This window comes from Alosa pseudoharengus, unplaced genomic scaffold, assembly GCF_046254945.1.
Source record: "Alosa pseudoharengus isolate Yale_2024_CS ecotype anadromous, Long Island Sound unplaced genomic scaffold, YU_APseudo_1.1 YU_APseudo_1.1_scf_15, whole genome shotgun sequence".
NCBI classification, from domain to species: domain Eukaryota; kingdom Metazoa; phylum Chordata; class Actinopteri; order Clupeiformes; family Clupeidae; genus Alosa; species Alosa pseudoharengus.
The window spans coordinates 15,205,421-15,229,621 of record NW_027468620.1 but is presented as its reverse complement, the minus strand read 5'-3'; the positions used below and the strand labels follow the sequence as shown (position 1 = coordinate 15,229,621).

The window sequence follows — 24,201 nt, the reverse complement described above, 5'->3', positions numbered from 1 at the left end:
TGTTTAACTATTGCAAATATCACAAAAACAAAAAATAACAAACACATGAGACCCAAACAAAACAGTACAAAACAACAAATCACAAAATAAATATCATTACTTTTCTTTTGTAAAGAACACTAGATATCCACATCAAAGCCACAGAGTGGTGGACAGACAAGAACCTGACTGGGGGAGGGGAAGTGTCTGTGCAGGGGCTTGTGAAACAGAGACGGACAGGGTCCAGCTCCAGAGAGTAAAAAGTCTTGCCACATACTGTATGTGTTCCAACCAACTCAGCTGATATTAATAAGCACAAATCTTAAGCCAGAGGTGTGTTCAAATTCAGCAAACAGTGGCAAAAGTTCATGGCGAATGTTTTTTTTTTCTGAACAGTTACATTTGAACAATTTGGTGTTTGTTTGTTTGTTTGTTTAATGTAAGGCCATTTCAGCAACTAAGGCTATTGAATGGCCAGAGCATTGTGTGTTATAGAATCTTAAATAGAACAATTTGGTGTAAACATTATGTTGTAACAGGAACACTTCATCCAGCTCACATCCAGCTCCACTGTATATTCGTGGAGGACCACCTCAAACTGTTTGCGAGGCCAACATAAAGCGGTTTGCGAATGTTCGCCTACGTTTGCTATTAGAACACACCTCAGGTCAGCTAATTGGTGCTAAGTGCACAGGTAGAACCAAATGCATAGTTGGATCTTTACTCTCTCAAACTGGACTTTCCACCTCTGGTGTGGAACTATAATAACGTCATGGCAACGTCGTGTCCATCTAAAATACTGTTCATTCCCATTCAACCACAGTATGTCCATGAAATGAACCATCCAGTACGTGACCATCCTCTCGTCCCTGTGGCAGGGGCTCCATAGTGCTTGCTGGAGGGTCTCTCCTCTCGGGCGGGTCTAATGGAAGTGGAGGACGTGCTGGGAGCCGAGACGATCTTCCGTTCTCCAGTGCTGGTCCAAGGCCTTAAGCGTCCTCTACCAGTGGCCAGTGTTTCAGAAGTACCCAACTCCTCCCATCTGTGAGGGAACACATATTCAGTCCTGTTATGTCAACGTGCACACACGCATGCGCACGCACGCACACGCACACGCACACGCACACGCACACGCACACGCACACGCACACGCACACGCACACGCACACACACACACACACACACACACACACACACACACACACACACACACATGCTCCCTGTCATGGAACTGGGTCTCAGTGAGACTCACATTTTCTCTTTCATATGGATAGGATAGGCATCCCACTAAAACATGCCTCAAAAAATCCCATCCCATTCAATCTCCTATTTAATAGAGTGCTCTTTGTTACAGAGTGATGGATCTATGACACAACATGATTTGCAGTATAAGATGAGCTATTACTGCTACTGCTATTAATATCAACACCCACTGAACTACACAGATACGCACAGATGCCTCAATAATGGCAGTTAAATTAATATTGTATTTCATTCATAAATATAGGTGCCTATGTCAACCAATGGGGCTCAAACCATATGTGATTGTTGTTCATTGTTCATTCATCTGTCTTTCAAGTCCCACATAAAGATTTTTAAGGATCTTGGTTTCTTTCCAAGCCTCATCAGAGTCAGTATATACTTATCAGGCAGTAAGATGTCTTTCATGGACATGCTATGGCTTGTCTGATTGGGTCACACATGTTCAATCCTTCACATCCCCAAGCTGGATGTCTCAAAGGGAGAAGGGAACACTACTCTCTCTATAGGGGAGGGCGAGATAAAATATCAACTGAGTGAGAAGAGAAGAGGGAAAAAATCAAATAAAGGAATCAGCAGAAAAGTCTTTGTGTGCTACCAGGAAAGCAGTGGCCTTGTGCTCTGCTGGGAACGCAGTGAGAGATCAGTACAGCCATGAGAGCAATGAGAGTGAGAGTGGGTGAATGAAAAACAGAGAGAGAGAGAGGGAGAGGGAGAGGTAAGGAGGGAGCATAACACAGAGATAGAACTGAAAGAAGAAGCACCGCAGAAGTCAGAATGAGAGAAAAAAAACAGAATGGTTGAAAAGAGAAACTAGAAGTGAAAGCACAAGAAAAATCAATGCCATCAAAAGAGAAGGTAGAGAAAAATATCAGTGATGAGAAAAGAAAGAATTCCGATATCAGCATAAGGCAAAAACATGTGTAAGTGAAGGTTGTGTATGAGACGGATGTGGCTGAGTATGGCTATGGGGTGCTAGGATATGGGGGAGCTACACAGCTCGCTAGATCAGGCTTAAATCACTCCCGCCTCCTTCTACCCTCCCTGAGTAACAGCGTGCCAGGCCCTCAATGTCTCCATACACACTGAGTACAACAGGTAAGTGCACTGAAGCGCGAGAGAGATGATATCTGGCCAGTTGCCAACACAACACAAGCACCGTAGCAGCCTTCCGACCCGTCTACTCAGCCGACACTGCTAAATTATCCATACCCCCCCCCCCCCCCGACACCGCCGGTGAACTGAGATACATGCGTGACAAGAGCTCCTCTCTCCAGCGTGAGTGGAGAGCTCTGAGCGAAGACGCTGACAGGGCAAGAGCAGAGAGACACCAAGGAGTTCATTTGAAAGGGGGGAAAGCTGGCAGGTCAACATCTGCTTACCTCCGTTACTTGCTGTTGCTATGGAAACCAAGTCACCACTGATCCCCCCCACTTCAGGATGGGAAGAAGGGAGGGAGGGAGAGAAGGAGGGATAAAAAGGTGCGTGCAGAGGACTGATCTCACGGACGTACTGACATGAGGGATGTTTTCTTTATCCTTTTAAAAGGAGAGTCTCTGGCCACCTAGGTGGTCTGTAGATCCAGTGGCAGATTACCCAGAATGCACAAAACTCCCATATGGAAGATATCCTACATATCAGTGTTAGTGGCTTGACGTGTCATGGTCAGAGTGATCCAGTGGCTGGCTGATATAAGTCCAGGCGAGGTGTAGTTGATCAAGTGGCTCCTTTAGAATTAGTTACCTATTAGGTGAAACAGTTCTGATCAGTGTTGGTGCTGCTGCTCCATCCTATAATAATACTCTGGCAAGAGTCACTTCACTCTCCAACTGTGACTTGAGAAGCCCAAGGCCGGAACTTATAAAGTGCATCCAAAATATTAATACTGTAAGTATCAAAGTCTCTTGTTTTACTCAGACCTCAAGGACAAGGTCGTTATTTACAAAGGCTTTCTCTGCTAAATAGTTTTTTTTTTTTTAAAATGGACCAGTTTAGGTAGATATCACATCGTTAGTTGGCAGTTTATCTTAGTTGTATATCAGTATGGTTGGTGTCATAATAAATTACAAGAGCAAAAGAAGAAGCACATTTCATAAGACACATAAAAAAGAGCAAAGACATCATATTGCAGACTGCTTGTTTAGACACAGAGCACGTCTTGCTTGTCTTTTTTGGCCAGCTGCCTCCATTTTGCGAACGGATAAGTGAAGCAGGGGCAGCTCCTCTCAGCCAAGCCTCTCTTTCATCCCTTGGCCCCATCTAAGTCCTGGTGCCACTCCAACGCTCCCTAAGGGCAAAGTTATGCTCAGTCCATAGCCGTGGCTTTTGAGGCTGTTTCAGAGGACAACGCCTTTGTAGTCGTAATTTTATATGTGGCTGAGCCTCTGTTGACTCCACTGGCTCCCGAGGTCTTGGCCTTCTTCATGGACGATGAGGAACGTGGCCGGGCTACGGCTGAGGTAGATACTCCATAGAAGGTTGTTCTCCAAGTCTCTGTAGTTGTGTTATCGGCATTTGAGCCCACAATTTGAGGGGCAAATGTTGTTAATTTATGTCAATTGAAGTGTTTAACAAATGCTAAACATGTGCACAGTTTACTTGTCATGAATTCAGTCAGTGCAGGACCTCTTACTCCAGGGTTAAGGAGGATTTGAATTTTAAATGGTCATCAAATTCCCAGCTCTTGACATCTTTCACAGCCGGGGGGTGGGGGGGAGGTGCAGTTGAGACCTCCCACCACACAGGGGCACTGTTAAAGGGCAGAGGTGTTACACAGAGCTCTCATCTGGCTTGGACACCAGCTGCGTGTGCTTCCTCTTCTCCAGGATGCGGCTGAGCTCCTCGGTGAAGGAGTAGTAGAGTGGCGAGGTGCTCTCTGATTCGCTCTGGCGCAGCAGCACGTAGCTGTTCCCATTCATCTTCCTCAGCACGCTGGGTAGCGTCGCTGCCAGCCCGTTGGCGAACTCCGCCTCAGGCACGGGCGGCGGCGGCAAGGGCGGAGCGGGCGGGAGCAAGGCGTGGTCCTTGTTGGGCGAGGCCTGGCCCTCGCCGGGCACGATCTGGAGGAGCCCGTCAACGTGCGAGTCGCCCCTCCCCGGCCGGCACGTCCCGTTGCAGTGCGAGGAGACGGTGCGGAGTTCCAGGGCGCCGCCGCAGCGGTGGCGCTGGGCACGGGACAGCGAGTATTTCCCCCGCCGCCCGCTCACGCAGAAGCCCACGTAGAGCAGCACCACGGTCAGCACCAGGCACAGCCCACCCAGGATGGTCACCAGGGACAGGTACATGGCCTCCATGTTTTTCAGGGACAGGAAGTCGGAGCGGGGCAGCAGGGGAGGGGCGGGCGGGGGAGGGGTCAAGGAGTGGTGCTGGGGCCGAGTGGCGGAGCTGGTGGAGCTCTGGCTGGGGGGACGAGAGGTGTGTAGACCGGGCTGCTGGGTGGTGAGGTCCTCTGTGCCGGCAAGGTCCTCGGGCGGCTGCGTGGGCTCGACTGCGGGGTCGGGCGGGTGCACCGGAGGTCGTTCCGTGAGGACGGCGACCTCGTAGGCGGCCATGGGCATGCGCGCGCCATTCTCCAAGGCGAAGCAGCGGTAGCGGCCACTCTGCTCGGGCCGCACGGAGATCAGCAGCAGGCCGTCGGTGCCCACGCGGAAACCCGAGTCCAGCCCGTAGCCCTGGAGACGCACGCCATCGAGGGTCCACTCCGGCGATGCCACGTTGGAGCTCAGCTCACATTGCAGCAGCACATCGTCGCCTTGCATCACCGAGCGTCTGCGCTGCAAGACTGGACAGAAGAGGACAGATAAGAGAACATTAGAAGCACAACAGAGCTATTCACAATTCATGCCATTCACCCCATCCCATTATATACAGTAGCATACCATCATACGTATATTATCTCCTTTCTATGGGATATTGTGCCAGTAAAGCTATCTACATTCAAATTTCTTTTGTAGGAAGTTGGCTCATATCAAGCTGGTAATAGGCACCAGATAAAAGTGTAATGTAGAGCCGTAAGGAAAATGCTCTGCCATTACGGATGACCATTCAAATGCTTATGAATGCTTGGCGGCGCATTGAAAGTTTAATCTTGAGCTCCGCACATATGCACTAAATACAGTACGTATATTCATAATACTGCAGAGAGTGAATTAAAGCCCTACCCATTCCAGTTCACAGACTAAAGCATACTCAAGTCCCATACACATTCAAAGCAAAAATGAGAATTCAATAAAGTGGACACATTAGCACTATCAGCTCTTTTAAGAGGAGCATCCCAGTGGGGCAGTGGCATACTTTTCACCTTGAGTTTCACCGCAGGCCTAAGTTAATGTGAGCACAACATAGCTCATCACATCTCCATGTCACTTTTCCATTACGGTGTCCTAGTCTCCAATCTGCGGTGTGTGTGCAGCTGTGTGTGTGTGTGTGTGCGGCTGATGCAGGCAGGAGAGAGGTGTTTGTAAGAGCTCCCGGCAGAGCCGTGAGGGTGTAAAATGGCCACCTACCATCTGCCGTCTCATTCTCACAACCCCGGTTTCCCTGCTGAATGTCCTGCGTCAGATTAGACCTGGGACACAAACAGAAACCAGATGTGTGTGTCAGCTCTGAGACTTAGAGGGAGGGAAGACAGAAAGAAAGAAAGAAAGAAAGAAAGAAAGAAAGAAAGAAAGAAAGGTTCAGGGGAATCAGAAACAGATTGTTTAGATTCAAGGCAAGAAAGTAAAGAGAAAGGATAGGAAGCAAACATGATTTCTTCTTGACAACATGACAGTTTGTGTCATATTAGGTGTCAACTGCACAGAAAAGAATGGACCTTCTGGTGTAAAACAGAGCGAGACAGCATCTTGTGGCACAGCACACGTAGGCTAGGGATTTCTTCATGGGGCCATTGATTCTAGCTTTGAATGGTTCATTTCAAAAAGATCGACAGCAGATAGAATCGATCAAACTCAGATAAGAACTACAAAGAGAGGCACGTCAACAGGAGCTGAAAGACGGGCGTATGTTGTGTAGAATGCGTGTGCATTTCAATGTACTGTAAGTGCTTGAGTGTGTGTGTGCATACCTTGTGTTGGAATGCATATGAAATGCATGCTTGTGTTCTGTGTACATTCTTTAGGTTGGAGTGTGTGTGTGCGCGTGTGTGTGTGTGTGCTCACCTGTCAGAGTGAATCGAGACCTCCACACACTGCTCCCCATCCCCATCCCAGGCACAGAAGGGATCTCTGGAGAACACGCAGTCATAGCAGGAGGCGTACCTGCCACAGGTGGACATGGGCAACTGCACCACCTCGGAGGCAGAGCCCACATACACACTCCTCTGCAGTTAGTACCACAACAAACACACACACACACACACACACACACACACACACACACACACACACACACACACACACACACACACACACACACACACACACACACACACACACACACATTAGTGAGACCTGGTACCCTCACTGACTCAGGGCATAACATCTGAGTCGAAGTTGAAGGACACAGAGACCACTTCCTAGGTGCTGATTCACTTGAAATTATACATCTACAAACACAAACAAAATTCTACCACCAACATAACAGCTACAATACTATACTACTACTACCACCACAACTATAATGCATCTAACAACATCTACATAAACAGCCACTAATGACAATACAAATATTACTATAACTAATATTATTACTGCAAATCTAATTCCTTCTACCATTGTTATGACTATGATTTTGATCTGACATCCACCCATCTCACCTGAGTTCCGGAGATGACAATACTGTCCACAGGCTGGGCCTGCTCAAAGAGCTGTAGCTCCTCAATGATATGCAGACGACCTTCGACCTCTACAGCTCTGTGTAGCCAGCCCTCATCTACACAAACGCATGCAGATGCACATACTGAATTAAACTTCAAACCCCACAATACATTAGTGAGCGCACCATAGAAAGCACTAATCCACTGTATATCACTACTATAATATAGCATTATATAATTGGTAATGAAATGTGTATGCTAATGGATAAATAACAAAACACATACATGTGGCAAAGGTGGGCAATGACAAAGTTGGGTTATTAATATGAGACAGGACTCACCTGTCCCGATGAAAAGCACGCTGTACGTGTGGCCGTCCAGCGCAGGCTGGCTGTGGACGGCCAGCTGGGTGTAGTCCGTGCTGCGCTTGAACAGCAGGGGGCGCTGCAGCCGTGGCTGCACCTGCTGGAACATGAGCGGGTGCCGGCGCACAAAGTGCAACACGTCGTCCGGCAGGTCAAAGGACGAGTTCATGCCCTTGGCCCGCAGCCTGTCCGTGATGCACTGGACAGAGAGAGAGAGAGAAAGAAAAAAAAAAGAGATGTCAGGTCACGTCATGTCAACTCATATCGCCTCATATCACGTAACACTGCACCATGTCAAACTGTTCACCTCAGGCCATATCCTGTCATAAGCTGTGCTATCCTAACAGAGGAGACGTCCATAGTGCCGTGTCGTGTAAATTCATGTCAAGTCCAGTGATTTCTAAGCACAGCATGCCATGTTTAGTTATAGCATTTTATAGAGGCTCCATAGTCCTTTCTAAAGCTTTGTGGGAGAAATGAGTGCATTTCATGTAAATGTCAATCTAACTTTAAGGGAATATTAAAGAAATAACACAGACAGTGACAGGCCATATGCAATTTGCACAGTCATCGTACCTCACTGGTGGTGATATTTAACAATAAACAACACCTTCCCCTTTTACAAAGAACCATGAGGGCTGTTTTTCCTACAGTAAAGGACAGAACTGGCGCTGTCTACTCAGAAAGAAAGACAGTGTTGATCCATCCATCACAGAACAGGCACTCTCTGACCAGAACAGAGCACGCTCTAGGGGTCTCTCTATGACAAACCATCTGCGTAGTGCTTCTGAAGACACATAGAGGCTATTGGTCATCTTGTTATATCATCTGACTTCCAGCTCAAAGCTTAAAAAGCTTCAACAGTAGGCATATGCACACCGCTACCAGTATATGTCTTCATATCGTTTCATTACTGACCAAGAGTAAAGTCATGAGAGTGCTGACAACAAGTCCAGTCCTAAGGAACAGATTAGAAGAAATGCACTGATGGAATAAAGCATTTCCATTCCACAGGGTTCAAGTCAAACTGAGTGCAGTACAATAGGGGCTTTGGTGTGGGGGGGTGCCTTTTGCCGTTTAAAGGTCTGGCACGAAACGGCTGACACGAGCACCAAGTCAAGAGGCTTAGATTTATCTCTCTGGCAGATGACTGGGGACCACGCCTTCACTCTCCCATTTTCACACTTTGTAAAAAGCACCGAAAGGTTCCTTGTCACACATACGCATACACACACACACACACACACACACACACACACACACGCGCGCGCACACACACGCACACACACGCACACGCGCACACACGCGCGCTAAAGCAAACTTCGAGCCTTACAATACACACTCAACTCAAAAGGCTCCTCGATCAGTCAGTGCACAAAAGCTCCTGATCATTTCCTACTCTGGATTATGCAGAGGGACTGCACTCGAACAGAGTGAGGTGCAAAGTGAGACGTGCCACTGGACGATAAATTATCTCATTAAGAAGTGTCACAGCTTAGAATGTGTCCAATATGGAAGGGGGGGAAACCCTATCAAGACAGATTTTCTGCCTTGCCATAATCTCCATGGCAAAGACTAAAACCCACAGCAATAAGTTGTCTAAGGATTTCATTCATCTGAGCGTCTCTCTCTCCCTCTCTCTTCTCTACTTCTTCTCTCTCTCTCTCTCTTTCTTTCCTTCTTCTTCTTCTTCCTCATACCCACAGCTTTGGGAGCAAGAGGATACAGATTAGGTGAGGCCTACTGTATGCTCTGCACCCCTGAAGTGCTGACTTACATATCTTACCAGTGGCTACTGGCAGCTGATTAAGCAGATACAAGAGCACTTCATACCATACAGATGCAAACTTAACTTGAAAAAAATAAGAAATATCTCTCTCTCTCTTTTCCTGCTCACACACACAGACACACAGAGACACACACACACACACACACACAATCATGATCATACACATACATGTCAAACAAAACATAACACAACACAACCAATCACAACACACAGAATAGAATGTGAGAGAATTTGGTTGTAAAAGTTTAGCGGAGAGATTTGGCCTGAACTCCACTGAATTGCACTCAAGCGACGCCCTGACGTACGCCTTCCCCCTCTGCTCAAAAGCCTAATCTGAAACAGTGGCGGGGTTTACCCGACTGCAATAAGGAGCACATCAGAGGTCAGTATGAGGCTGTTCATCAGCGCAGATTAAAGCGGAGCCATCTCCTCCCCAGTTTGGCCGCTGACTGAGCCGATATATGACGCTTCTCCATTAAAAAATGTCATTATACTGCAATGTTATACCGAGGCAGAAGTACACATTATTATTGCCATTTCCTCGATGTATCCAGTGGCTCATTAAGATGGATTAGACCAAGAGACTGCTGACATGTAAATGCTTCTCTCTTCAGTAAATATTTAACTATTCTGATATAAACTCTCCCGTTTGTAATCCTATACATCATCTCTGCAAACGGTTTTATAAGTTTACCCAGTTAGCGGATGGGAGGGTGAGGTGTGTGTGTGTGTGTGTGTGTGTGTGTGGCAGGGCGTTCTCTCACCGATCCGGGGCGCGGTTCGGGGGTCTTGCCCGTGTACTCGCTCCACTTGAAACTGGTGTCCTGGCTCTCCATGTAGGGCCCTTCAAACACCTGCCACATGTCCCCAATGGAGTACTGACAGATGGCTGACGCCTTCACGTTTTTCCTGAGAAGAGCAAAGAGACAAAATATCAAAATATTTGTTAAGTAATGATTACTGTAATAACAAATGATAACCCTTGATTATGCCTTGAAGAGAGGGGAGAGTAGATGGCATAAGAGTATTCAGTAAACACATTTAAGAGTCAATATGTTCATTATGAGAATCAGAAAATAGGTGTTGAGGTTTATATGGCAAGCAAACTGTAAGGAACAGCTGTCACGTTAATCTATGGCCGTTTTTTCAAGGGGAAACTTTGTGTGTGTGTGTGTGTGTGTGTGTGTGTGTGTGTGTGTGTGTGTGTGTGTGTGTGTGTGTGTGTGTGTGTGTGTGTGTGTGTGGTGGGGGTTTGGTTCTGTACGAAGCCACAAAGAAGACTGGGCACAGGGGGAGATTTGAGTCCCCCAGTAGCCTCCACTATAAACACCTCATTACACAGAATAGGTTCAGGCATGAGTTCAGTCATGGAAGGTATTAGGAGGGAGAGAGAGAGAAAGAGAGAGAGAGAGAGAGAGAGAATGGAGATATCAAATAGAACATTGGGAATTGACAGAGTAGAGTGAGAGAAACGAATAAAGAAAAGGGTGAAAGGGGTTATGATAGAGAAAGAAAGACTAAAGAGTGAGGAGAAAGTGGGAGACTCATCAAAAGAAAGAGAAAGAAAGATAGAAAGAGAGAGAGAGGTTTGGAGAGGTGTGGAGAGTGCACCAGTGTTTGAGGCAAGCCAGGGCACAGCGCAGGAAACAACCCGCCACATAACCATGGCAACGCTAAAATAGATAGATGAGGGGTTGGACAGGGAGAGATGGGGGCGAGACACAAAGCTCATCAAGGCATCCAGTACATCTCCTCTGACAGGTAGAGAGAGAGAGAGAAAGAGAGAGAGAGAGAGAGAGAGAGAGGGAAAACCAGACCAAATAAAGACAGCGTGGAGTACAGGGTAGAGATGGATATATCTTGCGGCTGATTTAGCCTTAACCTGATTTAACCTGATTCAGGCACAGCTCTTATAAACACACACACACACACACAAAAGAAATGTAAACATATAGACACACACAGAGAATGATAAAAACACATGCAGAAACACACACACACACACACATCGTAATTTTCCAGCTGACAAATCAATGACATGGTCACTCCAGTGCAACCTGACCATGAAGGTCAACAATACAAACACCATTTCTGAGAAACACTCTGTCTACTCCTTTTCTCTCTCTCTATCTCCCTTTCCCTCTCTACTCTGACAGTTTTCTCTCTCATTCTATTCCATTCTCTCTCTCTCTCTCTCTACCTTGGCTTTCTGTCAGACTCAGCAAGTCATGCTGCTCTCCTCCCTGCTGCCATCCATCACTCATAGGCCCACAGGCCTGCACTCCTCTCTTCCTAAACACACACACAGAAAGAGAGAGAGAGAGAGAGAGAGAGAGAGAAAGAGAGAGAGAAACCTCTCTGAAAACAGTCAGCTCCCATTCTTAAACACACTCACACGAACCAATATATCCCAATCCTTTAGTGCACACAGCACACAATGTTTCAGAGATCCTCACAAGCAGAGTGATGCGTGGGTTTGTCTTTTATAACTACTCTCTCATTATGCACACAGGCACGCACACACAGGCAAAAACACATACAGACACAAACACACCTACACACACAAAAAGACACACACCTACACACACACACACACACACACACCTCCCTGTCTGTTTATATAGTCCTACAACAGCTGTAAACAAGTTCCATCTGTACCCAGTGGCAAATCTGGGCCTGCCGGGGGAGAGTACAGAAGAAAAACGAGGAAGGGAGAGAGAAAGAAAGAGAAAGATGGAGAGAAAGAGCAAGGGCTAGGGATAGGAACAGGAGGAGAGACAGAGCCCCCCACCCCCATGAATAAAAGATGACTCTCAGGACCCAAGCTGCGGCGAGGAAACCTGTCAGCGATTTTATCCCGATTAGAATGCTGGAACAGAAACAGGATGCGAGGAGAATCAGCAGTTCTGCTTGGACTGAGAAGAGGATGGGAGCGAGAGAGGGAGAGAGGGATAGAGGAGGGAGCAAGAAATGGGGAAAGAGACAGAGAGGTAGGAAGAAAAAGAGGGGGATGTATGTGGATGGACAGAAAGAGAGAATAATGGCAATAATGGAACATGGCAAGCATTAGAAACAGAAGAAAGAGAAAGGGAGAGAGAAAGAGAGATGGAGAGAGAGGGAGAGGGAGAGAGAGAAAGAGAGAGAGGAAAAAAGGGGGCCCTGTCTTCTGTCTGAGCAACAAGCAATCAGATGACGGGTCTGGGCAGCTGTGTCTCACGAGTTGCCTGGTGGAATCTAATCAAGTCTATCGATCAATCCACCAGCCTCTGGTAGTCGGGGCTTTCACCTGCGCACACCTACACACCTACACACACACACACACACACACACACACACACACACACACACACACACACACACACACACACACACACACACACACACACACACACACACACACACACACACACACACACACACACACACACACACACACACACACACACACACACACACACACACACACACACACACACACCTAAAGACACCTACCATGCTCAGCTAAACCAGTCCCCTGAGACAGAGATGAAAAGATAGAGACCTGCAGAGATGGAGAGTGGCCAAGATGGACAGAGAGAAAGAGAGAGAGAGGGGGAGAGAGGGAGGGAGAGAGAGAGAGAGAGAGAGGGGGAGAGAGGGGGAGAGAGGGGGAGAGAGGGGGAGAGAGGGGGAGAGAGAGAAAGAGAGAGAGAGGGGGAGAGAGAGGGAGAGAGAGAAAGAAAGAGAGAGGGAGAGAGAGCTATGTGGTCGCATATGCAGACATGAGATGGACCGGGCTGTAGGCTGATGTCTTATTGATTCCGCTATTAAGCAGCTCTACTCAATAAAGACTGGTGGTAAAACATGTGAAGTTCATGCCCAGAGACCTTCACTCCTACATCACTCCTCCCTTTACTTATTCTCTCTCCCTCTCAATCTTTCGTTTTCCTTCTCTTGCTCCGACAACAGAATTTTCAGATTATTGCAGCTTGTTCTAGAAATTAGATTTTGGATTAAATGGTAAGAAGTGTGACATTACACTAAATTTTTACACCCGTCGGGGAAAACGCTAAAAAGCAATGCTGCAGGGTCTACCCAGGTCTTCTGGGTAAAAATGACAATGTTAACTTTTTCGGTGTAAAAGTGAATGACTGAAAGTATAATTTCATCTGTATTCAAATGACTGCATGCTGCCAGCAAAATGACCATCCTCTATTCCTCTCTCTCTCTCTCTCACTTTCCCTCTCCCTGTGTCCCTCTCTCCCCTCCGTCACTGGTGGTCTTACCACTCCAGTCCGAAGATGCCGTAGAAGAGGGTGTCCTGCGCCGAGACTCCTCTGATGGTGAAGATGCTGCGCAGGACATTGAAGTGGAGCTGGTAGTCATGCAGCGAGCAGGTGAGCCGTGCTTTCAGGAAGGACGTCCACTTCCTCTGTAGTGTCAGGTGACCCCCACGGTCACCCTGCAATACACACACACACACACACACACACACAGATAAGAGCATTTTAAGATATTTTCATATTTCAAACAAAATCATGTTTTTCCTTGGAAATTCTACAGGTCTTCTCTTTTAACTGCATCACTTATAACCTACATCTTTCCACATCCTTTTCAACATGTCTCATGATTTTTCCTCTAAATTTGTTTTATTTTTGAAGTTATTTTGTACACATGTATATTTCCGGTCAAAACATCCCGCCATCCTCACCTTCACTAAAACCTTCTCCACATATTCCTCAATCCGTCTACAAAATAGGACTACTAACAATTCACTTGCACAGAGCCAAGAGTGGGCATCAAAAGCAGGTTCAAGTGAGTGCCAATGGAACAAAATGCCCAGTAATTAAAAGGCTAATAAAAAGGAGAGCGGCATGGCCTTTAAGCTGCAATGAAAGACTTCCTTAATGCATCATAATGGAAGTGTGATGGAACAGGCTCAGAAGCAGGGCATGTGAGGTCAACGTCCTAGTGTCACAGTGTCTCCGAGGCAGCAGCAGAGAGAGCGATGAATCACTCACACACTTACACACTCACAAGAGTCCAATCTGTCATGCAAACAAACCAGAACACATTGTAATTCAATGTAAATGACTTCTCTCCGGCAAAACACAGCAGGGAAGTGACATGTTCCGTGCAACTCCCCAACTTAATGAGCGCAAAAGGGTACGCTCATCAGACCGCCGGGCCAAAAAAATCACACACTACATGACCTCGGTGCACCCTGCGGGACTGGCCTCGGCTAGTCACGTTTCAGCGCTAATGGAATCACGTCAGCTACGGGGGCACGAGGGAGGGAAGTTGTGGCGGGAAATCAGGAGTGCAGCCAGCTCTTAAGTAGGGTCCACTCCACTCCAGTGAGTGTGTGACTGGATGTCTGAATTGATGGCTACCTCCTGCCACGAGGCAATGCCAACGCCATCTGTAATCCAGGGAGAAACCGTGGGAAACGAGTAGCACTCGCAGTCAGATCGACCTACTGTTTAGGGACCACAGATCTGCTCACAAGGATTGAGTGGTATGGTACATTGAGTTTAGACGAGAGGGGGAAGACATGGAAAGAAGGGGGGGTGAGGAAGAGAGGGAGTAAGATAGCCATCCCTTGTTTCTCTCTCAATTCATATTTCACAAATGTTTCATGTAAAACTAAAACATGGGGGTTACACCCTGAACAAGGCAGAAAAATCCCTTTTGACTTGGGTGCCATGTCACACTTAAAAATACATATGAGTTCATGTTATATATTATGACCGATTGGCCTTCTCATTAGCACATACAATAAATGACTCCTTCAGAATTATCTGAGAAAAACTTGCTGGCTTTCTCAGCTCTTGGGTTTCAGGTCAGTAAGCTGAACTGTTGGAGTGACCCCATCTACAAGATAATCCCCTCATTAAAACTACTGAACTGGTAAGGAATTAGAAAAGGGGAGAAAAAGGATTTAACAGTTAGAGTGAATCCAACAGCAGCACCAATAATAACACTGGTGCGAAATCCACCCCACCCTGCTCACACACCATCTATCTAATCCCAGAGGCAAAGGGGACAAGACTTACTAAAGCCTCCGCAAAACTCTGTCCAGCATTGCAGACGTGCACGGTGCATACAATGCTGACAGCAGACTGGATTTTACCCATATAATGGTGACAGAAATACACAGCACAATGAGTGTCACTAGACCACTCAAAATGCAAATAGCCAAGTCACACAGTCGCACACACAATGACACCACACTGGCGCGCAAGCGCACACACCAACACACGGACACGACCCACACACACACACTGGCACGCAAGCGCACACACCAACACACGGACACGACCCACACGGACACGACCCACACGGACACGACCCACACACACACACACACACACACACACACACACACAAACGAACAAACACACACATGCTAACTAACACACACAAGGAACTCAGACACACCATTAGCACACTGATGCTGTGGCGCGCGCACACACACACTCACACACACACACACACACACACAAACGAACAAACACACACATGCTAACTAACACACACAAGGAACTCAGACACACCATTAGCACACTGATGCTGTGGCGCGCGCACACACACACTCACACACACACACACACACACACACACACACACACACACAAACACACACACACACACAACAATACACACTCCATCAGTTCACTGCGCTGCTTGATATATAGAGAGCACAGTAACGGCTCCTACACACAGCTGCGTGCGTTGCAGTGCTAGAGACGCATCCCATTCACTTTACATGGGCTTACGTCATCTGTTGCCGAACTGCATTGTGCGTTGCGTCGCGTTTCTCCCGTCGCTCGCGTTGAGAAGTTCAGCTGTTGCTGCACCGACAGACGGCACCGGCCAATCAAGCCAATCGACGGACGGCACCAATCAATCAAATTACGGTTATACTTCGAGTCATTTGCATAGCTACCGTCGGGACACATCCACTGGCATGCGTTGACGGAACACAACTATGTGTAGAAGCCGTTACACAGCAAAACCCAGACCCAGAAAAACAACAGACCCTAAATGAACAAATACTAAATTAAACTAAATTAACACAATGACATGCAGAGCCTGCTCCATAATGACCCTGCTGCGTTTGCCATCTGTGAGGCACAGCGTGGGACTCCATCAGAAACACCAGCACAGCACTGTTTTTGAGGAGCAGCCCAAGGGGCACCATGGATGCCATCCTGGGCGCAAACTGCCAGAGGGCATGAGGCGGAGCGTGTGTCCAAGGTGACAGTGCCAGGGGGGAGAGGTATGTGCTATGTCCCCTGGCCATGCTGTTGTTTGGCAGCTGTCTGGCCATCTCAGGGAAGAGTTAACTCTCTGAGCCTAAACTGATGGCTTTATGGGTTTACTTCAATGGTAAAATTCAAGCTGTGCTAGAGCTGTGGTGCTAATGGAGGGATATGTAGATCAAGAACAGGAAGACAAAACGAAATGAGATATAAAAATGATCCCACTGATCACCCACTGATGTTGAATTTTAAAACACATTTTAGATCATATCTTGTGTATATATTCAATTCCACAAACTGTGTGGGATTGTTTGAATGATCTATACTCAAGGTTATTCTGCTACTGGAAAACAATAAAAAGTGATAGGCATAGCCACAAACATTATTAGTGATGAGCTCAAAATGTTCAGTCCCTTGTGACTGACAGCTCTCCTCGAATGCCCCTGTAGTAGCTAGTACTAGGGAAATGGGAGCACTAAGCCACACTAACACACAGAGACACACACACATACACACACACTCACACAGGGCAAGGCTAGAGGGGTATTTCACAAAGGCATGATTTTAAAAATCCAAGATAAGATATAAAATGAGGCTTGACCTAGCATTGTCTAGTCATCCTAGCTCAACACGTTTCATTAACGCCAACCCAGGATGAGTAGGAGTAACTAGGTCAAGCCAGATGTAAATAATTCAGAAGACGTGTGAATTCTTATTTTTCCTCAAAAGAACCCACAGCTGGAATAAAAAAAGACGCAGAAAATTGATGATAGCAATGAAGTGAAGTTTTTCTTTTTTGAACGGGGAAACACGGCTGTTTCTGTAAAAGAGCGAAAGTAGGCGTGGTGGACGAACTGAATGCACATTACGTATGCACCCATGTGTGAGTGCTTCCACATCTAGGCATACACGCCACTGTAAAGAAACATACTGTATAGTATGATGATATATTACTTCATATTGTCTTTAGAACCGAATTCATTGAAAACACCTAAATTGCTCTCAATTTCCAATCAACTACTACAGTAGGCTTTTTATCAATCGTCTATCAACAAAGGAAGCGAATCACAAATTATGTTAATAATTATACGGCACAATTAAAATGATAACCCTATGGTTAGCAAGCAAATAGATTCAGCAAATAGTATAGAAATTGAATAAAGCTCTTAAAAACCACATGGAGGTCTGATCTGAATGGCAGCTGGCTGATCCAATAAGACAACATAATTGCCTGGTTGGAACCAGGTCAGCTGCACAGAATAAATCCCCATGGTAATTTATGTGCCATCTCTTTTGTGAAACCAAGTCAAGGCTACAGTGTTCTTTAATCATTGTTATGGTGAGTAAACAGTTTGTCAGCTGGGTTTTTGAGAGTGTGTTGTCACAACTTGAGTGCACCTGTCTGGGCAAGGGCCACCACAGACTGTTATCTGCTAATAAGAAACACTGAAAACAGAGGCTAAAACCTTTCTGCAATTCACCAACATGATGTTCTCAAAGATTCCAGAAGAAGTTCCACTAGACTTAGCCACAGTACAAGACCACCCCTTCACTCCTATGTGCAGTGCAACACGCAAAAATATCTGACAGCACAAGAATACCCATGTCTTTAAAAGTCGCTACGCAAAGGATTTAGTTGCTAATCACAGAAAGCCAGACACTAAATTGTTTCCCTATGGCATCTATTTGCAAAATGGCCATCAGAATGCAAATCCAGCTAGCGTAAGCATTAAATAATATTAGATAGAAATACATTAGATAATAAATTATTTCAGGAGCTTTATTCAGGAACTTATGACATGCTGTAATATAGAAAGAGGTACCATTGTAATTGCTTATTTTTCTGTTCTTCTGGGATTAGTTCAGATGTGTGCGATGAGAAGGTGGTAGGTGTCTCAACATCCTCCACCATCTATGGGGTACTAGACATTGCCCTCAGTTAGGGACTGTTGCACCAATCACAACAGCAATTGCAACAGTGGTGTAAAAGAAATGTGACAGACTAGGAGGTGCGAAGAGCAAGACTGCTTTCTCAGCGCAGTAAACAGTCTCTTGTAGGGGTCACGGGGGGGGGGACTGACCTTGCAGATGCGGGCCACGCGGGCGACTCGGCCCTGACCGCCAAAGGCCGTCTGCTCCTGGCTCTTCTCCGTGAAGAAGAAGTAGATCTTGTCGTCATCGCCCACCGAGCTGTTCACGCTCTCGCGCACCAACGCCGAGCCCACAAAGTCTGCCTCTACAGGAGCAACAAGCACACACACAAGGATGAGCACTCTCTGATGTTCATCTGAGATGGTTAGATTAAATTAGATTCAACTTTATTGTCATTGTGCAGAGTACAAGTACAGAGACAACGAAATGCAGTTTGTGTCTAACCAGAAGTGCAAAAAAGCAGAAAAGTGCAATGTGATATAAAAAGTAATTGGTGCATAGACAGGACAAAAGATATAGTGCAATTTAGAAAGTAGTATACAGTTGTTTTCAGAAGGTGGTTTAGAGTAGTATAAATTAAATATAAGTATGTGCAGTGTATTAGCAGTAACTTTATAAGAGCAGAATAAATATGGATAATGGTAATATGAACAATGTATGAACAAAATGTACCGATATGTGCAATGTAGTGGCAGTACCATTATAGTAGTAGTAAGAAGAATATAGATATATGCAGTGTAGTAACAGAATATATTACAGAAACTGAATAAATATGGATATTTAGTAGATGGTGCAGTATACAAATAATTTCACATAATGTAGTAAATTTAAGCAGACATTACAATTGCATTACAAGTATATTATGTTACAGGTCCATTGTTTGAGTAATGCCGCTGGGTAATGTTCCTGACTATTATTATATTGGGCGTCTATTTGTTTTTTTCTGGAGTACATTAATCATCAATAGGCAAATAGGCAAATTATCATCCCATCAGAATACATGGAACCGGTTATGTGGTTGCCCAGCAACATTGCTCAAAAAGCTGCCCCATGTATCATCCCCTTAGAATAATTACAATAGGCCATGTGCAAATCAAGCCTAAGGCAGATTATGATGGCAAACGTCCAGGAATAGCTAGCGTGACACACTGGAGTGACAGAAATTCTAAACAGGGTCTCAAAACATTTATTTTTAAGTTTGAGGGCTGACTCCATGAATGACCTGTGACTGGTCGGATCATAATGCAGACTGTTGTGTGAAATGTTATTTCCTGTAAATACAGTGTTTGTGATTATGAGATGTGTGGACTGTGGACATGTAAGTGTGTGATCAGGGCTGACCCAGGAGCCATCTTGTGGGGGCCTCCTCTGTCTTGATGGTGGGGGTGGGAGAGTTCCGCTTGATGTCAGGGGAGCTCCTGAACTCATACTGAGTGGCCGTGTACATTTGCTCATCTATGAAGATGGCAAAAGACAGACACACACACACACACACACACACACACACACACACACACACACACACACACACACACACACACACACACACACACACACACACACACACACACACACACACAGACACACACACACACACACACACAAGATGATTGCATACAGTGTGCGTATGTAATTTCAGTCCTCTGTTTGTTTCCTTTTTAAATTAAATGATGATATTAAATTCAAAGACAAGATAATAAGATAATGAATTTTATTAGATAATGAATTTCACATAATGCATTTAGACATTTACACACACACGCACAACATGCTGCCTACTGAGGAACATAAAACTACTTTACCTATGAGGAGTCCGGTGTAGCCTTTCGCAGGGTCATAGGGACACTTCTCACGTCCCTCCTCGAACCCAGAAGAAATCTGAAACTTGTCTGCATCCTGCGGAACAAAATAAGACAGTCTAAACATGTTGTGATACCTTAATGACAGCAATCTCACAGTGCTTCAGGATGAGAGTCAAGAATACAACTAACATGACTCCATTGAAAACTTCAGCTGAGGTTTATAATAAACTACCGCTATGGAACACACTCTTGAACAACTATCTGACTTCACTTCTGCACCACTGTAAGCTAAATGCTTAGGCAGCGGTCTCTATGCTACTCCTGTGGTATTTTGAGGATCAAGTCCATCAGATAAAATCTAAAAATAATCAAATCAAAAAAATTAAACTGCTCTCTACTTATGGTACGAAACTTTGTAGAACCTGTCAGAGCATGTCTGACTCTACAGTAACTTCTTCAGCTTTTCTATATTGGGTTATGAAGGACACCTTTGGGAGTTAAAGAAAATACACAAAGAGTTCCTTATGTTGGGTGATTTGGAAGAAAAGACTTTGTTTCACAAAGCAAACCAAGAAGAGTTACTTTCTCAGGGCTGTAGGCGCTGGTGAGGATGACTTACAATGTATGCACAGAGGGGCTTGAAGGCATGTGTTCCACACGTGTATAGGTGTGTGCTATTGAAGCGCTGCAGGAACCGGATGTGATTGAAGCACTCAGTCTGTAGAACAACAGCAACAACAAGATAGATTAACAGAGGTATTTATGTGTGCTGACATGGAAGGTGTGTGTGTGTGTGTGTGTGTGTGTGTGTCAGTGTGTGTGTATATGTCAGTGTGTGTGTGTGTGTCAATGTGTGTGTGTGTCAGTGTGTGTGTATATGTCAGTGTGTGTGTGTCAGTGTGTGTGTGTGTGTGTGTCAGTGTGTGTGTGTCCTCCTTGCACGTACTTTGTTGTCTCGGCCCTTATTGAGGCACTGTTTCTTCTGGTCCGCTGGTGCCTCCCACTCGATCTGAAGGGAGAGGTCAGGGAGGTCAGTAAGGTCAGTGAGGTGGTTGAAATGAAAGAAGAAACTCCTGAGTTTTACTGCTCTAAGTCATCTTACAATAATCTTATGACTGTTGTGTCATAATGTTAGACTCCTAGTAAAACAGAGTTTCAGGGTCATGGGAAAAAGCTGTTGACAATAAACTACCTATCTACAGTCATAAAAGCTAAAACCAATAAAATGTACAATATCGTTATACTCATGCACAATTAGTTTGGTAAATATAGGTGTACTACAACTGCTCAATAAGCTCCATTCTCTGTATTCACTTGAAAAGTATTCCACACAGTGTGCACATAATCACACTATCATTATCTTGTGTTCTGAATTTAACTGAACACAAAACAAATCAAACAAACATCTATTTGCTCTGTAATAAAACACCAGTGCTTGACAAGTGGTGTAATAATGATTGTTATGGCTTGTGTGTGTGTGTGTGTGTGTCTGTGTGTGTGAGAGAGAGAGTATATGGAGGCTGAGGCTTACTGTGCGTGGTGGGCTGGCTGAGATGTTGTTGGCCTGTAGGGCGTAAACAGCACCCCTGGCTCCGACGTACAGCACTCCTCCTCCTCCTCCTCCTGCTCCTCCACCCTCGCCCTCTTCACCTCCCTGAGCCTCCCCCGCCTTCTCCACTCTCTCTCCCTTCTCCTCCAGCAGCAGGGTGCTGTAGTTCACCACAGAGCCTTGGAACCGCTCACACCCGAGAAGCCCTGGAACACGAACACGAACACACACACACACACACACACACACACACATAAATTACTACTCAACATTTTTCAAAATTTGCAGAATACAAGCTGACACTACATTTGCCACAATGAACCTTTTCTTTGCTTTCTCTTGGCTTTAGCTGTAAGAAATCATAGTCAGACATAACAGTCACAACAACAACAATACTAAAACCACACACAGATATGCAACATTGCACACATGGAGAAAGAAGAGCAAGAAAGACAGAGAGAGATATAGACACACACACACACCACATACCACATTCTCCCCCCCCCCCCCCCCCACACACACACACACCACATACCACATTCTCACACACACACACATACACACACCCACATACACACACACAGCAGCAGTAAAATAATATAATGAATATGAATGAGGGTTTGTAGAGGACAGCTTCTCTACTGAGCTCAGGTTTGGCAGAGATTTGAAGGCCTCTAAATCAGTGGGTGGGGTGACAACAAGTCATCTAATGAGATCACAACATGAGAGAAGAGGCAGAGACAGAGATGAGAAAGAGGAAAAGAAGAGAGAAATATGACAAAGGCATAGGATGGGTATTGGGTAGGGAGAGAAAGGGAGGGGGGGGGGGGTTAGAGCAGGGGAGGAGGACATAAGGGAGATTGAAGGACTCTCTGCTCTACAACCCAGCACAGCATTGTTAGTGTCCAAGTATAACTTCACTCTTTACTGATTTCTCTGTTTTTGTCCTCTCATAACGACTTTCCATCATTCTGTGTATTTCTCCTTAGTCCTTTCAAAGCTGGTGGGAGAAAAAAATGGGCAGATCTATATCTTACTGAGAGGACACTAATCCCATACATACACACATCCTCTCCAACACACACACACACACACTCTCACACACACACACTCTCACACACAGTGCTGTGGTGCATACACAGCAATAGCTGGTGGTTACTGAATCAGCAAATACCTCCCTCCTTCTGACCTTTACATGATTTCATGCACACATGTGCATGTGCACACACACACACACTCGGAGAGAGAGAGAGAGAGAGACAGAGAGAGCACAGTGTGTTGTTCAACTGGTAATTAGTGAGCCCAGTGGCAGAGAGCATTCACGCTGTTCGTCCTGCCCCAGGACATCCTCCCTCCTGCAGTGCAGCACTGGCGCTGAGCGAGGACTGAGAGGTTTATGAGGTCCTCTTTAAAGGTCCTCACAAGCAGGGATGTAGTGGTAAAATAAGAGGTGGGCAAACTATGAATTCTGTGATCTCGGTGAGGTGGGCTGCGCCATGCGGTATCAGATTTTTAAATAGGCATTCAGAACATGTTTGATGACGCTGGAGGTTATTGTCCAATGTTTATAACAATACCTGTGGTATTAAATGATTCCTTGAGTGTTGTACATATTGTGAATGTGGATAATACAGTGTAATTTTTTAACATTAAAAGTTGAAATTGGTGAATAAACTCTTTTGAGAGGTGGATAAACTCCATTTCTGAAATGTCAGAGGTGGATAAATTGCGTTTACTTGCGTTTAGCCTCCAATACACCCCTGCTCACAAGCCAACGAGGGGTTCGGAGGGTCTGTGAAAGTGTTTGCGAGTAAAGGGGTCAAAGGGAACATTAGACAAAATATGTGCATAGTGTATTCATCACATAGACATGAATGTAAGGAGAGCACCTATATGACAGAGTATAGGGTGGGTCTTATAGTTTTTATCAGTCTGTGTAAATGTGTTCTATTGGGGTTAGTAGGTTTACATGCAACCCCGGCCCCCACTCCTTCACCCTCCACCTACAATCAAGAGACATGGGCCAAGCGCTCAGTGGCCAGAGTGAGTCATTCCTGCCCCTCCCGAACTGGATGTGCTGCTCCACTCCATAAATCTTTATTTCACTCCGGAAACTGAGCAAACACAAACACACAAGGAGGATGTCCCAAACAAGGATAAGACCTTGCCATGAGCAAAAACAAATATTTGTTGGATGGTAGACAACTAAACAAAAAGTAATTTAATAAAAAAAATCCTATGGATATGTTTTAAAATATGTTTTAAATGGATGACATAAGTATACATATGATAAGTGAATAAATGAAGTAAAAACAACCACAAACAGTGAGAACACAGACACACACAGACACAGACACACACACACACACACACTATCCTCTAAGACATCTCATATATACTCATCAACACAAAATAAGGGTTGTTGTCATTCCTGTATGCCAAACTGTGAAACATAAATGTGCAGAGTGCTATGGAGACAAACATGCACACTCCCACAAGCCCACATGTACCTCAGAGGTTATGTAA

The 24,201-nt window shown here is 45.5% G+C and overlaps 1 protein-coding gene across 1 annotated transcript in view; it reads right to left on the bottom strand.

The window, feature by feature from the left end:
* Positions 1–372: 372 nt before the first annotated feature.
* Positions 373–24,201, bottom strand: part of sema4ga (sema domain, immunoglobulin domain (Ig), transmembrane domain (TM) and short cytoplasmic domain, (semaphorin) 4Ga) — a 37,360-nt gene continuing 13,531 nt past the window's right edge. The window contains exons 3-16 of the mRNA XM_076285710.1: positions 21,658–21,881; positions 21,073–21,135; positions 20,746–20,844; positions 20,127–20,220; positions 19,666–19,779; positions 18,474–18,628; positions 13,414–13,589; positions 9,913–10,057; positions 7,336–7,558; positions 6,995–7,110; positions 6,399–6,559; positions 5,745–5,806; positions 2,622–5,020; positions 373–1,021 (exon numbers count right to left, since the gene is read on the bottom strand). Of these exons, the coding sequence (XP_076141825.1) occupies positions 4,008–5,020; positions 5,745–5,806; positions 6,399–6,559; positions 6,995–7,110; positions 7,336–7,558; positions 9,913–10,057; positions 13,414–13,589; positions 18,474–18,628; positions 19,666–19,779; positions 20,127–20,220; positions 20,746–20,844; positions 21,073–21,135; positions 21,658–21,881 (2,645 nt within the window). The 3' untranslated portion in view covers positions 373–1,021; positions 2,622–4,007. The remainder of the gene's footprint in view (positions 1,022–2,621; positions 5,021–5,744; positions 5,807–6,398; positions 6,560–6,994; positions 7,111–7,335; positions 7,559–9,912; positions 10,058–13,413; positions 13,590–18,473; positions 18,629–19,665; positions 19,780–20,126; positions 20,221–20,745; positions 20,845–21,072; positions 21,136–21,657; positions 21,882–24,201) is intronic.